The sequence below is a fragment of the Gymnoscopelus microlampas genome (genome assembly GCF_963454915.1).
Source record: "Gymnoscopelus microlampas genome assembly, chromosome: 11".
Classification (NCBI taxonomy): domain Eukaryota; kingdom Metazoa; phylum Chordata; class Actinopteri; order Myctophiformes; family Myctophidae; genus Gymnoscopelus; species Gymnoscopelus microlampas.
The window spans coordinates 14,247,873-14,262,251 of NC_139948.1; the positions used below are offsets into that span (position 1 = coordinate 14,247,873).

The window sequence follows — 14,379 nt, forward strand, 5'->3', positions numbered from 1 at the left end:
ATCAATTCCCAACCTGTTTCGGGGTGCACTGGTTTCAGCACACCCCAACCCCCTCTTGTGTGTGTTGGCTAGTGAGACGCGTCCTAACGAGACCTGATATAATGGGTTTCGTTGCGCGCAGTCGTCTGTTAAGGGGTCTATACCGTGACAACATTTAAGCCAATCAGGAGAGAGCACTGAAAATGCATTTTCTGTTTAATAAAGAGCTTGAGAGACATGGGAGACTCCTTTTACTGAACAAACAAACAGCAATGAGTACTATCAGATAATAGAGCTATTTAACACTTATTTTTAACCAAACTAAATCACTTACCTTACATTTAAGTATATTATTTTGATTAGATACCAATACGGTTGTATTTTTACTCAAGTACATTTTGAATTCCGCACTATTAATTGTAACAGAGTATTTTTTACAGTATTGATACTTTCACGCTTAAGCCACACAACGAAACGCAAATCCAATCCGCAATTTGTCCCTCTACGCTTTCCGTAGTGAGCTCACCACCACCACCAGGCTCATGCGTTGTTTACTTGTGGCTCCACCACACATTCTACGCCAACTGATCACCTCCTTCTCCTAAACATCACGCTCTTCACTAATAGGTACGTTAACCAACTCTAAACCAATAGGTTGTGTGTGTTTCTGGACGGTAAAAACAAGCTGATACGCACAGAGCAGCTAACATTAGCATTAGCATACAATGTTTGACATGATATTGCCACCACCAGACATGTGTGGTGGAAAAAGTACTCACATTTTTTACTTAAGTAAAAGTATCAATACTGCAATGTAGAAATAGTCTGTTTACAAGTGAAAGTCCGGAATTCAAATTGTACTTGAGTAAAAGTACAAAAGTATTGGTATCAAAATATACTTAAAGTAGAAAAGTAAAAGTACTCATTATGCAGAATGTCCCATTTCACAAGTTTTCCAATGTATAAAATGTATACAAATCTTTTGAAAATAGCAGATGCGATGCATTGTGAGCTTGTAGATTGGCTATTTTCAAATGGACTAAATATTATATAGGGCTGAAGTGGTCAATGTATGTTTTGTAACAACAATCTAAATCTACAAAGTAACAAGTAACTAAAGTCGTCAAATAAGAGTGGAGTAAAAGTACAATATTTGCCTCTGAAATGTAGTGGAGTAGAAGTAAAAGTACTGAGAATTGGAAATACTCTATTAAAGTAACAAATACCTCAATTGAATAGATAAAACGTTATTTTTAACCAATCTGTATGGTAGAGTATGTTAATGCAACATTACTAGTACAGTACATCTGCAGTGGTTGGAGGTGGTCTCCCTCCACTGAGAAACACCTACTGGTTGACAACTAGTACTGCCTGAAGCTCATATGTCCTCTGGCAAGTAGGATTGCCTCTTGGATGAATGGGCAGAACATTTGTTCTCACGCAGGAGACCTTGGTTTGAGTACGTAGGACACAAACGTTATGAATTGCAGCTTGACTGGACACATTACTGTCTGTGTACGTAGTACAATATAGTTAATTTGTTTACAACTCCTATTCTTACATACAGTATAATGTGATGCCAAATGCCACTGGTGGAAAAAGTACTGCGAAAAAGAGCAGAACAAGTAAGAAAAAAAGGTGGTCCCTGCTTCATCTCTCTCAGCTAAGGGGTCCTAGCCTGGGACCAGACGAATCTGCGAGTGCAAAAAAAAACACTAGTCTGGCTACGCGAGGCTAAAGGGGTCCTTGGTCTGAAAAACGTTGAAGACTCACGATTTAGAGAACTGTCTTCTTCTTCTTCTTCTTCTTTCGGCTAATTCCCATCGCTACAGCGAGTCATCCGTTTCCTACTGCTTCTGTTCTCTGCGTCTGCTTCTGGTCACTCCGGCCACCTACATGTCCTCTCTCACTGCATCCATGAACCTCCTCTTTGGCCCTCCTCTCCTCCTCTTGCCTGGCAGCTCCATCTTCAGCATCCTTCTCTCCCGCTGTACCCCTCATCCCTCCTCTGCACACGTCCAAAACATCCCAACCTCGCCTCTCTTGTCTTATCCCCAAAATGTGTCTTTGATTAACTCGTGATCCAAGGCCACTTTGCTAACGCTGGCCACTGCTGTCTTATGTTTTGTTTTGCAGAAGAGATGGCAGATCAAGCTCCGTCAGTGGCCACGGAGGCGGTCCTCAAACAGAGCGAGGACCTACCGGAGGACGTGCCCAAGATCCGGGGCTATGACTTCAACCAGGGGGTCGACCACCGCGCTCTGCTCAGGTCCTACCTCACCACAGGCTTCCAGGCCAGCAACATGGGCCTGGCCATCGAACAGATCAACAAAATGGTGAGAACAACGTTGAAGTGTCAGGTCAAGGATGGGAGGTAATAGCCTGTATTTGAGGTGCTGACGTCTAAAACACATTAAACATCTGTTAAGATGTTCACTGTTTATGGCCTGTATACATGGTTTCCCCATTCTTCCTCTTCCTTTATTCCTAAGAGGAACATTCCCATAATTTGATGTGACAATCCCCCTTTATAGCTCCCAGCTGTCAGATATGTAGTTTTGGTGACTTTTCACTTAAAATGAATGTAATCCAAAAGTCAGTGAGAGAATGTGATGTGATAGTCGGGTAGCCTGCATCGTGAGCAAATCGAGAGAAATTTACAGGCCACACGTTTCGATTGATTGATGTATTTATTGACAAAAAGGCATTTGTACATGGCTTTCAAAAGGAAAAAACACCAAAAATCTGGCAAGCTTATTTCCATTTCTACGTTCTTGTAAAGGCAATATGCCAGATAACCACTTAAGCCCTATTTAAAAAATAGCCGAAATACAAGCTGAAACATGTCATGAGCCGGTACCCTGGTAGATCTGCTTTTTTCCTTATTTTAGCAAGAATATTGCCTATAATGACATGCCCAAAATAGGGACGCCAGGTTGAAAGTGGTTATCAGTGACGCACGCCCATTAAAGACTAAACAAACAAATAGCAAAAAAAAGACAGAAAATGTTATATACTGTACAATGCAAAAAGCGTTTCCAAGTTAAATTGAAGTTACATTTTTTACATGCATTTGACCTAGTAGTGTGCTTCTTAGTTGAGTCCACGGGGAAGCAGTTCGGGGTTAATTGTCTTGCTCAGGGACGCTTTGACATGAAGTCCAGAGGAGCCGACGATCGAACCGGCAACCGCCTGATTCCCAGACAACCGCTCTACCTACTGAGCCACACTATATGTGAGTCACATTTCATAGTCCGACGCTTTATAATCTTTGCCATGCACACATACAGATAGAAAAACGTCTGGAGCCGGTGGAGACGGTAGAAGGAAGTGAGTGGACAGACCCCAACCCCTCCCTCCGCCATACAGGCTGTACCATCTTCCTGGGTTACACCTCTAACCTCATCAGCTCTGGAGTCAGGGAAAGCATCCGCTACCTAGCGGAGCACAAAATGGTACAACCCACAAATCAGTCAACACGTGTCATATATTTTTTGCCATAATATTCACATGGGGAAAAATAACAACAGATATGGCAGATAGGCCCATTACATTATGTAAGCAATGCCTGCAACAACACAAAGGGCAACGCAAGGGGCGTTCCTCTTGTCCTTGTATATAAAGATGTGTAGTCCAAAATGTGTAACGTGATTGTAACTCCTGCAGCCATATTTCACATTTCAGATGGGATGAGGGGGGGGGGGGGAGGCGGTGTCTAATTATAAATAAATACACAGCTCCATTATCATATTGGCTTTGTTTTCCTTTAGTTGATTTGCGGTTCATAACAACCTCAGACCCTGTAGAGTTAATAATGGGCTTGTAAGACGGGCATAACGACATACTGTGAGTTAGTCGTCAGTGACATTGACTGCACGCACCTCATTATGTTGGCATGATTTTCTGACCTCTGTAGGTGGATGTGATTGTGACCACAGCTGGAGGCATAGAGGAGGATTTGATCAAGTGTCTGGCTCACACTTACCTTGGAGACTTCAGCCTGCCTGGCAAGGACCTGCGCCAGAGAGGCATCAACAGGTTGGTTACCCCTTACTGGCATCATAGTCCATATAGTGGTGAGCCACTTCTCCATTATGCTAGAAGCTATGGAAAGAAATGTCAATATCAAGAAAAAAAAGAAAAAACGCATGCACATGCGTGCGCACACACACATACAGTTTAGAGACATCAGTGGTGTGTTCTACCGTGTTACACTATATACGTAGTGTGACATGCAGAACATTTTCGTAGCCCTCTACTAACCATTCCATCCATTGAAAACGCGCTAGCGTATCTCCACGACCACGCGCATGTCGTGCAGGGAATGATTATCGTATCCCTCCGAAAAAACCTTGAACACACCACTGAGAGACATCAAGACATATCAAACATTGGCATTTAGCCAATTACTTTCCAGTCTTATCGGCTGTATTACCATGTTACTGTTAACCACCCCACTTTTTCACTTCTACCATCTCTCTGTTTTCTCGCTGTGTCCACAGGATAGGGAATCTTCTGGTCCCCAATACCAATTACTGTAAGTTTGAGGACTGGCTCATGCCTATTTTGGACCAGATGGTACTAGAACAGACTACTGAGGTGAGGTGTGTGCGTGTGCGTGTGCGTGTGCGTGTGCGTGTGCGTGTGCGTGTGCGTGTGCGTGTGTGTGTGTGTGTGTGTGTGTGTGTGTGTGTGTGTGTGTGTGTGTGTGTGTGTGTGTGTTGCCAATTAGATCAAGATGTAACCACTGTCCTCTGTTCAGGTTGAAACACAAACTAATGTGTTGTCATTTGTAACTCATAGTTTCTCTATTTGAATTTAGTTTCAGTCTTTGCCATAGTCAAATCTCAATATTTTGTATCTCTATCTCTTTCTTCGTTCAGAGCACCCATTGGACCCCGTCCAAGATGATCCACCGGTTGGGCAAGGAGATCAACAACCCTGACTCTGTCTACTACTGGGCCTACATGGTGAGCCCTGGATTATGTTTGGCTGGGGAACACTTAACCCTTATTTATACTTTGGTGTCGCGCACCAGAAATAGACGATCTATAAGCTCACGTTGTGAGCTTATAGATCGGCTATTTGTGCTATGCAACATGCAGTGCAAACAAGTATGAATGACGCATTATAGGAAGGATGGACAGCCTGAATGTGGAAGTAGAATAGTAACGTCCATATCCATCATGAATGATCTATTGTTGAAAATTGTAATCTGTTACTCCCATCACGTTACTTTTTTCTGTAATTAGGGATTAATCCTCCATGTCTCAGTGAGTGTAGTAGTGAGTGTACAGTCTACAAACCAGATTGAGGCAAAAGGTGTCACCTTGCATTCCTTTATGAAAAAATAAACCCCTTTGTCCTGGGTAGAAATGTATTAATCTGCACCAGCAATTGAGTTGGGTGGTGTGTACCGGTAGCTGAACAAGATAGAATGCTAACCACATAAATGCAATGTCCCCTTTCCATTCCGGCTGGAGACCTTGCTCAATTTGCTGTGTGTGTACACTTTGGTGTGAATAAAATCAAATCTATTAATAAAACAACAACATATGGGACAAGTAAGGAAAACCGACTTAATCCTGAAGTCTAATACATTTTGATTAAGTCACCATCCAGTGTATGTATACTAATATTGTTGTGTACACTGAAGGCTGTCAGTGTTTTTGGGTGGGGTTAACCTGTTTGACCTGGCCTCTCTTTCAGAATGACATCCCAGTGTTCAGCCCTGCGCTGACAGATGGCTCTCTGGGAGACATGATCTACTTCCACTCATACAGAAACCCTGGCTTGGTGCTGGATATAGTAGAAGGTAAAGGACACCTCACCATTGCCAACCACAGTTGTCTCTGATTGGTTAGTGTTTAGCCCATTAAGACCTGAGGCCGATTCTACATACGGCTTAGTTCTCTTGCCAAGAACACCCCTAAAATGATATGTATTTGAACCCCCCCCCAGATTTGTGTAAAAAATAAATCAACACTTCAACACAATTCTACACTCTCAAAACTTTTCTAAAATGTTCAAAGCTGTACAAAGATGTACAAGCTTGCAGCGCGGCACGCTGTGAGCTTGTATATCTGCTATTTTTGAGAACCACTGTTCTAAACCACTTTTCTAAATCCTAAGAGTTTTCTGAAAAACGTATGTTGCTATATGTATAGCTAAAATCTAAAATGACACAGATGCTTTCCCGGTTTTAATGGGTTAGAGCTAACCCCTCATACAGTAGTTGATTAGTCTATTAATTGTTTGATTAGTCTATTATGTGTTTGATTAGTCTATTATTTGTTTGATTAGTCTATTATTTGTTTTATTAGTCTATTATTTGTTTGATTTGCTTGCATCTCTTTAGCATGAGAATATATTTTCACGCCTGCCTTGTCAAGTGATGTTAAAATCCGTGATTGAGGCTGTGGTTTGTGAACACAGGGTTGGTTTGGTCGTGACCATACTGGTGTCAATGCACACGATATTATAGACCCGGACCGCTGGTGTAGCGGTCTGGGCACCTAGGCTCTAAAGTAGCCTGACAGCGTGTCGCGGGTTTGAGTCCCGTTCCCAATGACCTTTGCTGCGTGTCGCTCCCCGTCTCTCTCTCCCTCTTTTCTGTCAGTCTTCACTTAAAAATCTATCAATAAAGACAGAAAAGCCAAAAAACACAATATTTTAAATACAAGATATTACCGAACATGTTGATCATGTCAACATCATTCCACGGTTTACAAGCCAAGGATGTTTTACTAGTTCTTTTTTTACTAGACTTTTCAAATAAATCCAAGCTTTAAAATGCATTCAAACATAATGATAACATAACTTGGACAAAAACATAACCACACAATAATATTCCCTGTGTTGGGTTACCTTTCTCAGGCAAGATTCAAGTCTCTGCCAGTTGGTGTTCGTATTTCTTACTAAAAGGAATGGAATCCAGTGTCCTCCTTCAAAATTAAACAAACCACGATATGCTTTGGAAAATGATCGGTAGTAATGTCAAGTATACTGTGAGTCATAGTCAATGGGCTAAACATGCCAGACCACTGGTATGAGACTTTAACCTCTTAAACCCTATATAGTACTTTGTTGACCCAGGGCTCTGTGCTTGGCCCACTTGCTTCTTCGCTCTGCACCAAATCTCCTTGGTAAAAATAGCCAATCTACAAGCTCACAACATGCCTCAACGCAACATGTTGTTCCCCTATTATGACATGCCCAGAATAGCGATGCTAGGGTGGTTTCAAGTATATCTGAGTGTTGATGGCATCTATACTCAAAACTAAGGTTTGCTGTGACTTCGTCTGATATTCAATATGATCGGCTATAATGTTGATGCCTCAACGAATACCGTGATGATGAATTGACATTTTTGTCTTTTCATGTCATTGTTGTTGGCTGATGGAGAAACATTTGCTAACATCAGCTAACTACGGAAACAGCCTTTCAATCAACCCAAAATTAACCAGTTTGATCCTTTTGTTGTTTTTCAGATATCCGTAAATTGAACAGCACGGCGGTGTTTGCCAAACGGACGGGGATGATAATCCTGGGAGGAGGGCTGGTCAAACACCACATATCCAACGCCAATCTGATGGTAACGAGCTCTGATATGTTCCACCTGCTGCATGTCTATCTAAGGACCTGACCACACTGATTAAATCCTCAAATTTCTCGCCTCTAACTTTCCTCTTGCTCAGCTGCTGTTATTACACACACACACACACACACACACACACACACACACACACACACACACACACACACACACACACACACCACACTCCACACTCCACACTCCACACTCCACACTCCACACTCCACACTCCATCTCCTTCCCTTTCTTCCTTTCCTGAGTCCTCCCCAGAGTTTGATTTCAGTTTAGTTTTAGTTGGTTTTATGACTGCCCAAGTAGTTTAGGAATTGACTAGTTTTAGTTGAGTTTTCATTTAGTTTTAGTCTTACCTTTAGTTTTTCAGATATTATGAGGAGAGCTTTGATTTATAGAAGCTGATAAAGGCGGAATGAAAGAATGCATGGCATCAGATATCGAGATATGATGGTGGTCAAACTAAAACAAAGATGATTTACATGCAATTCTACTTCATTTTAGTTCGTTTTGCATTGTTTATTTAAATGTTTTATTTTGTTTTCATAAAAAAAGAAAGAAAGTTTTATTAGATTTTCTGCTAACTTTTTTCTCTTTTAGTTTTAGTCTTAGTTGATTTAACTATAATAACCCTACTCCTCACACTCTATCTCTGTCTCCTTCCAGAGAAATGGAGCCGACTATTCAGTGTTTGTGAACACAGGTCAGGAATTTGATGGATCCGACTCTGGGGCCAGACCCGATGAGGCTGTGTCCTGGGGCAAGATCAGAATGGATGCTAAGCCTGTTAAGGTATGTTTACTAACAGTAGCATTAGCCATGGCCAGTGTTAAGCTTATGTTCCATTCCTTGCAAGGGTCAGTCATACATATCGTCGCTGTCGGGCAGAAGCTTTGTACAGTATGTCGAAAACCGTCACTTTTCAGGAAATGGAACAAGCTCTTGTTAATTATTTTCATCGGTTAAATATTTATAAAAACCCACAGACACACTTAACCACTTTCAAGCTTGCGTCCCTATTTTGGGCATGTCATGATAAGCAGAAATGTCATAATGTTAACACATTGCCTGCCTAAGACGTATATATACGTCATTTAGAAATCAGCTGTTGCGTGCCAATGACGTATATATACGTCTTTGGAAAAAAGGAAAAAAAAAAAATTTTTTTTTTTTTTTGCATTTTTTTATAATTTCAACCCTTGTCGAATTATGAACAGATTAGGAGCTAAAAATGTTCGAAGATTTGCTGCTCCATTCACTTCAATGTTAAAATTCAAACGGACAAACAATTCACTTTGTTTTTTGGTTTAAAACTACTGCTTTTGAGCTATATTGAAACATCAACCAAACATGTCAACGAGGTCAAAATGACCTCGTTGACATTTGTGAAACCACACCTGAATCTCATCTGTGATTAGAAACCATCTGGGGATCAATCATACTGGAGGAAAAAAATCTGTGGCTACGCGAACAGGTACCAAAAACATGGCAAAACCCTGGCAGGCAACAGCTAAAAATCTGAAAAAACTCTGGCAGGCAATGTGTTAAAAAGAAACAGCGAAAACGGCATCCTGTAACATACTGTTCCTTACCCTCTCTGCCCAGGTTTATGCAGATGCTTCTATAGTCTTCCCCCTCCTGGTGGCTGAGACGTTCGCACTCCACGCTGACAAGCTTACAGTTAACAAGAAAGCGGATTAAAGGGAACCCGTTTATCTTAGCAACAACACTGAACTTATTTTTTTACCCACCACTTTTTATGTTATTTAAACTGTTTGTCATTCTCAACTTGTCGAGCCACGCGATGTAAATATTAGCGCTGTAATGCTGAACAAGAATGCCTTATGCAATGGGAGATGCTGGTAAGTTATAATGTGACATTTACTTAATTTCCAAGCCACCATGTATGTACTATACTTGCTTTAACACATTTGATCTTCTGTTCTGATGATTGAAATATAGCTACGGTATACATAACTTTATATCTCTAAAGTTGTTCTATATACTAGTACTAAAAGTGTTGCTACAGGTTTGACCTAGGATGATCGAAATAGCCTGATGGCCTGCTGTAGCATGTACCAAAGACAGTACAGAATGTTATTGATGTGTGGCATAGGCGAGTGTGTATGTGGCACTCTATGTTGATGGGAGTGCGTAAGAGCGACGCTTGGATTACAAAGCTGCAATCTTTTATTTATTTTAAGTTTGAATCCAAACTTGACTGCATTGACGGAAATCACAGATGACTTACACAGCTGCTAGTCATGTGTTCACCAGCATGTTGCTGATGACTAGGAACGGGGATGCGTTCGCAATCATTATTCAATTAACCACTTAAACCCTCTATTCTTAGTAAAGCGGGCCTGAGTTAGTACTCAGGTCTCTCCGCGCCAAATTTCTTCACCAAATTTGCCGATCTACAAGCTCACAACACGTCATGTTGTGAACTTGTAGATCTGCTTTTTTGTTTTGTTTATAATCCTTAATCGTTATTGAGGCAAAAGTTTGAAATAATCGTGATATTTATTTCACTTAGTCTCAGGGCAGAGAATGTACAGATGGAACCAAATGGACCCTTCGGCGTCCAATTGGTTCCATCTGTACAGTCTCTGAGTTATGGGGTTCCATATGGCCCAATGCATACCAAACTGGGAGTCACTAAAATGTAAAAGTTTGAGAACTGTACTATGTACGGTACATGATTTGCCTGGGGGCTGTACATGTGACACTAATGTACCAATCAATCAAGAATCAATAAAGATGGTTTTATTTGTCACTCACTCAAACTGGTTACAAGCAGTGACATGTTGGTGCGGCGTGTCCGCAAGACTGCAACAACAGCAGTACCACCATATTCACAGGATAATACTGCAATGTAATGAAATAAAATCCTCTGTCTTCATGCTTTACTGCTGCTTCATAAGAAAATCATAACTCTTCAAAAAAAAAAAGGATTAAAGGAGTAGTTCACCCAAAGAATGACTTATTTTCTATCAATTTCACACCCCATGAAGCCTTGAATGCATGGATAAAAAAAAAATCCTAAACCAATAATTTGATGACCGGATGTATTTCCGATAGGAGACACAAAGAGTCTACTTTGTGTCTCCCACCGGATACATTAGCAAATAAATCTATGAATTCAAGGTTTCATGGGGTGTGCAATTGATAGAAAATAAGTAATTTTTTGGGTGAGCTACTCCTTTTAAGGTGAGGTCACGAAAATTCCTTACTACAGATCTTGCAGGAAGAAAGTCTGGATAATTTAATGAGCGATCCGTATTGCTTAATTTATTTTTTTATTTAATTTATTAAGACACAGGCAAGAGTTTGCACGGTACACTGTGGCAGAAAGTAGTTCCATAAGTTTTTTTTTAAATCATGTGTTCATCTAACTGGTTTCAGAGAGCGTGTGGACACATGTAGTGACCACTGTTGTCCTGCAGATGGGGCCATTGTCATGCTGGGTCCACAGGCTGGAGCATCATGACCTGAAAGGAACCACAGCCATCCAAATAGAAACGCCTGGTCTGTGGATGAAAGTGATCATTATGAATGTTTTTTTTTTTTGCATTGGTTAGGTAGACCTGAGCCCTGCCAGGAAAATGCACATCACACTAATGGCACTGCGAGAACTTCCTTTCCATATGGTCTCGTAAGCCTCATTTACTGTGGTATTTCCTTTATTTTGGCGGTTACCTGTAGTTTAAATATGTTTTTTTTACATTTTTTATTCCATCCTTGGGAAATGTATGTATACCAAGTTTTAACATTACTATTGTAACTATTTTTGGGTGGACAATCTGTTCAAATGATCTGTAAGCTTGCAACGCTACGTGCTTGTAGATCGGATATTTTGAAAAAAAAGTGTCTAAAATGATAAAATAGGGCATAAGACGTTAACTCAGTTGTATGCCTGCTTTTGTCATTCTTTACAGCGAAAAGGCAAGACTCTGCTCTCTGTGCGAATGTAATCTAGCAGTGGCACCGTAAAAAAAGTAAGAAAAGAACCCTAACTCTGGGAATTTAACTGTAATCATCTTGCCTTTCCAAAACTCTCACATATACTGTAGGTGTGGTGAGTGGTGATGAACTTGTTTTGGCACTGCATCTGGCAGTAACAAACTCTGTGTGTGTGTTGTGTGTGTTGTGTGTGTGTGCATGTATGTATGTGGGCGTGCACGCGCGCACACGAGTAATTGTGTGGAATGTTCCTCCACGGCCAAAAGCCATTTCAGGTGACGAGCCCACCAATCACCTCGCTTGTTGTTGTTTGGGAAGTCCCGCCCTCTGGACTGGTTTCCCCCGCGGGCCGCGGGGCCAGTGAGGACATCAGAAGACATGCTGCACGTGAGGACTGTTCCGCTGCCAGACCCACACACACACACACACACACACACACACACACACACACACACACACACACACACACACACACACACACACACACGCAGCAAGCTCCCACCCACCAGACCCCAGAGTGCATCATTCATGTGGGGAGGAATTCTTAAATTCACCCTTTTCCGAAAATAGCAGATCTACAAGCTCGGCAATATGTCATCGAGCTTGTAGATCGTCTATGATCGGTGTGCAGTGAACTATAAATCAGGCTTTAAAGCTGCAATCCGCTACTTTAACGCCCCGCCGGTCTACTCCGCATGAAAGACCAGATTTCTACTCATCCAAGAGGCAAATCCCTGCTTGTAATTGGGGAGACTTTGCACTTAAGAGCTTCAGGCAGTACTACTTGTCAACCGGCAAGGTGTCTTGCCCGACACCAGGGTCTAAAATGTCTTAATGGAAGAGTAGGGAGACCACCTCCAAACGCTGCAGATGTTCTAGTTATATTGTATTAAACTAAAACCCTATGCACTTTGTTGACCAGAGTCCCCCACAAGACTGTACCAGGCCTCCTCCTTTAGTCCCTCCACACCAAACGATCTACAAGCTTGTAGATCGGCTATTTTTGCCAAAATGTCCTCCCAAGAATGGGGACGCTAGGGTTCATGTGGTTAAAATAAGTTCCGGATTGCAGCTTTAAGATTCCACCCACCAGGCACACACCAGAGAGTGCATCATGTAGGGAGGAATTCGTGAATTCCCATATTTCCACCGCCAGTGAAATCAGGCGGACCGATCTAGCGCACACTGTAACAGTGATAATGACATTTCCCATAGCAATAGAGCAACTTGTCCTGTTGTGGGAGCGGATATTTCCCGAGGCTAATCATAGTTCCCATATCCCTCACTTCCAGAACACGTCATATCCACAATCCAATTATATTTGCAGCCGCAGGAATGGAAATGTGGGTATTATACTGACTGTGTTGTGTGCGTCGAAACCTTGGTGATGTGGGGGAAGTTTTATTTGTTGATGTTTTTTTTTTTACATTTTATTTCTTTTTTGGTGTGTGTGTGGGAATGATGAGCTTTTCTTTTCTGGACGCTGAGTTGGAGAAGTGGAATAGGACTTCCAATATGGTCAGCTTTCCCTAAATGCACACTCGCTTGCATGCAGTACATGCATGCAAACATATACATACACTGAGACACACACACACACACACACACACACACACACACATCTCAGTCAAATCCTCGTTGTTAGTTTAACTCTGTAAAAAATTACCAAAATGAAATGTAAGGGTTGATTTCGGTCATCTCATACAGTAGTTAAATCAGCACTGAAGATTTTACGGCGCGCGCACACACACACACACACACACACACACACACACACACACACACACACACACACACACACACACACAGTTCCTCAGCCAGTAGGAAATGACAGGACAATTTAATGGACGATTTGTGCAGTGACAGGATGTGTGTGCATGTGTGTGCGTGCGCACGTGTGTGTGTATTCAGGGCTTAACGGTTAATAGAAGACAGAGTGATGCATGGTTTTTCCATCATGCAGTTCATTGAAGCTTATGTTTGTTTATTGCTTTATTGAAGGATGACAGGAAGACGAAGAGGCATAGAAAATTCAGATAGCGACTGTGTGTGCGCGTGCGTGTGTGCGTTGTGGTGTGGTGCTGTGCCGTGTGTGTGAGCTGCAGTCACGATATGATAACGTTGCATGGCGTGTGCTGCACAGAGCAGACAGTGTTGGCGCTGAACAAATGGTACAGTGTGTGACGTCCTGGGCCGGGCCGGGCCACAGTAGTCATAATGGCAATTATGAGCGCTTCCCTTTCAGCCAGATTGGCAGCGCCCCACTGTGAGAACCAGAGAGAGGAGAGGAGAGCAGAGGAGAGGAGAGCAGAGAGGAAAGAAACAGAGCGAGAGTTGGTTGGTTACACAGCTGTAGGGTGGGGTGGATCTACTGGGAGTGGAGATCGAGAGAGAGAGAGAGAGAGAGAGAGAGAGAGAGAGAGAGAGAGAGAGAGAGAGAGAGAGAGAGAGTTACACAGTGAAATCATCAGTGTCAATTTATCCATTTGTGACTCTGAGAATGTACAAATGTAACCAAATGGACCCGTAAGAGTTTAAGAGAGAGCCAGACACAGACACAGACACACACACACACGCACACGCACACGCACACGCACACGCACACGCACACACAGAGACATATGGACTGAGAGGGAGAGAGGGAGAGAGTTACACATGAAATAATCAGTGTCAATTTATCAATTTTGTAACTCTGGGGAACTCTAATGGGGAGAGAGGGAGAGAGACACAGACAGACAGACAGGCAGAGGGAAAGAGTCACACAGCTTGGGTACATTTGGTGAACATTTGCATATTCATGTGTGCGTGCACGTGTGCATATTTGAGCTTGT

The 14,379-nt window shown here is 42.1% G+C and overlaps 1 protein-coding gene across 1 annotated transcript; it reads left to right on the forward strand.

Moving 5' to 3' along the window:
* The first annotated feature begins 493 nt into the window (after positions 1–493).
* dhps (deoxyhypusine synthase) lies at positions 494–10,365 on the forward strand. The gene is made up of 10 exons (XM_084071343.1): positions 494–606; positions 2,116–2,315; positions 3,270–3,434; positions 3,896–4,017; positions 4,482–4,578; positions 4,863–4,949; positions 5,689–5,794; positions 7,470–7,573; positions 8,252–8,377; positions 9,191–10,365. The coding sequence occupies exons 2-10, from the start codon at positions 2,121–2,123 to the stop codon at positions 9,284–9,286; spliced, it is 1,098 nt and encodes a 365-aa protein (XP_083927469.1). The 5' UTR covers positions 494–606; positions 2,116–2,120; the 3' UTR covers positions 9,287–10,365.
* Positions 10,366–14,379: the final 4,014 nt, after the last annotated feature.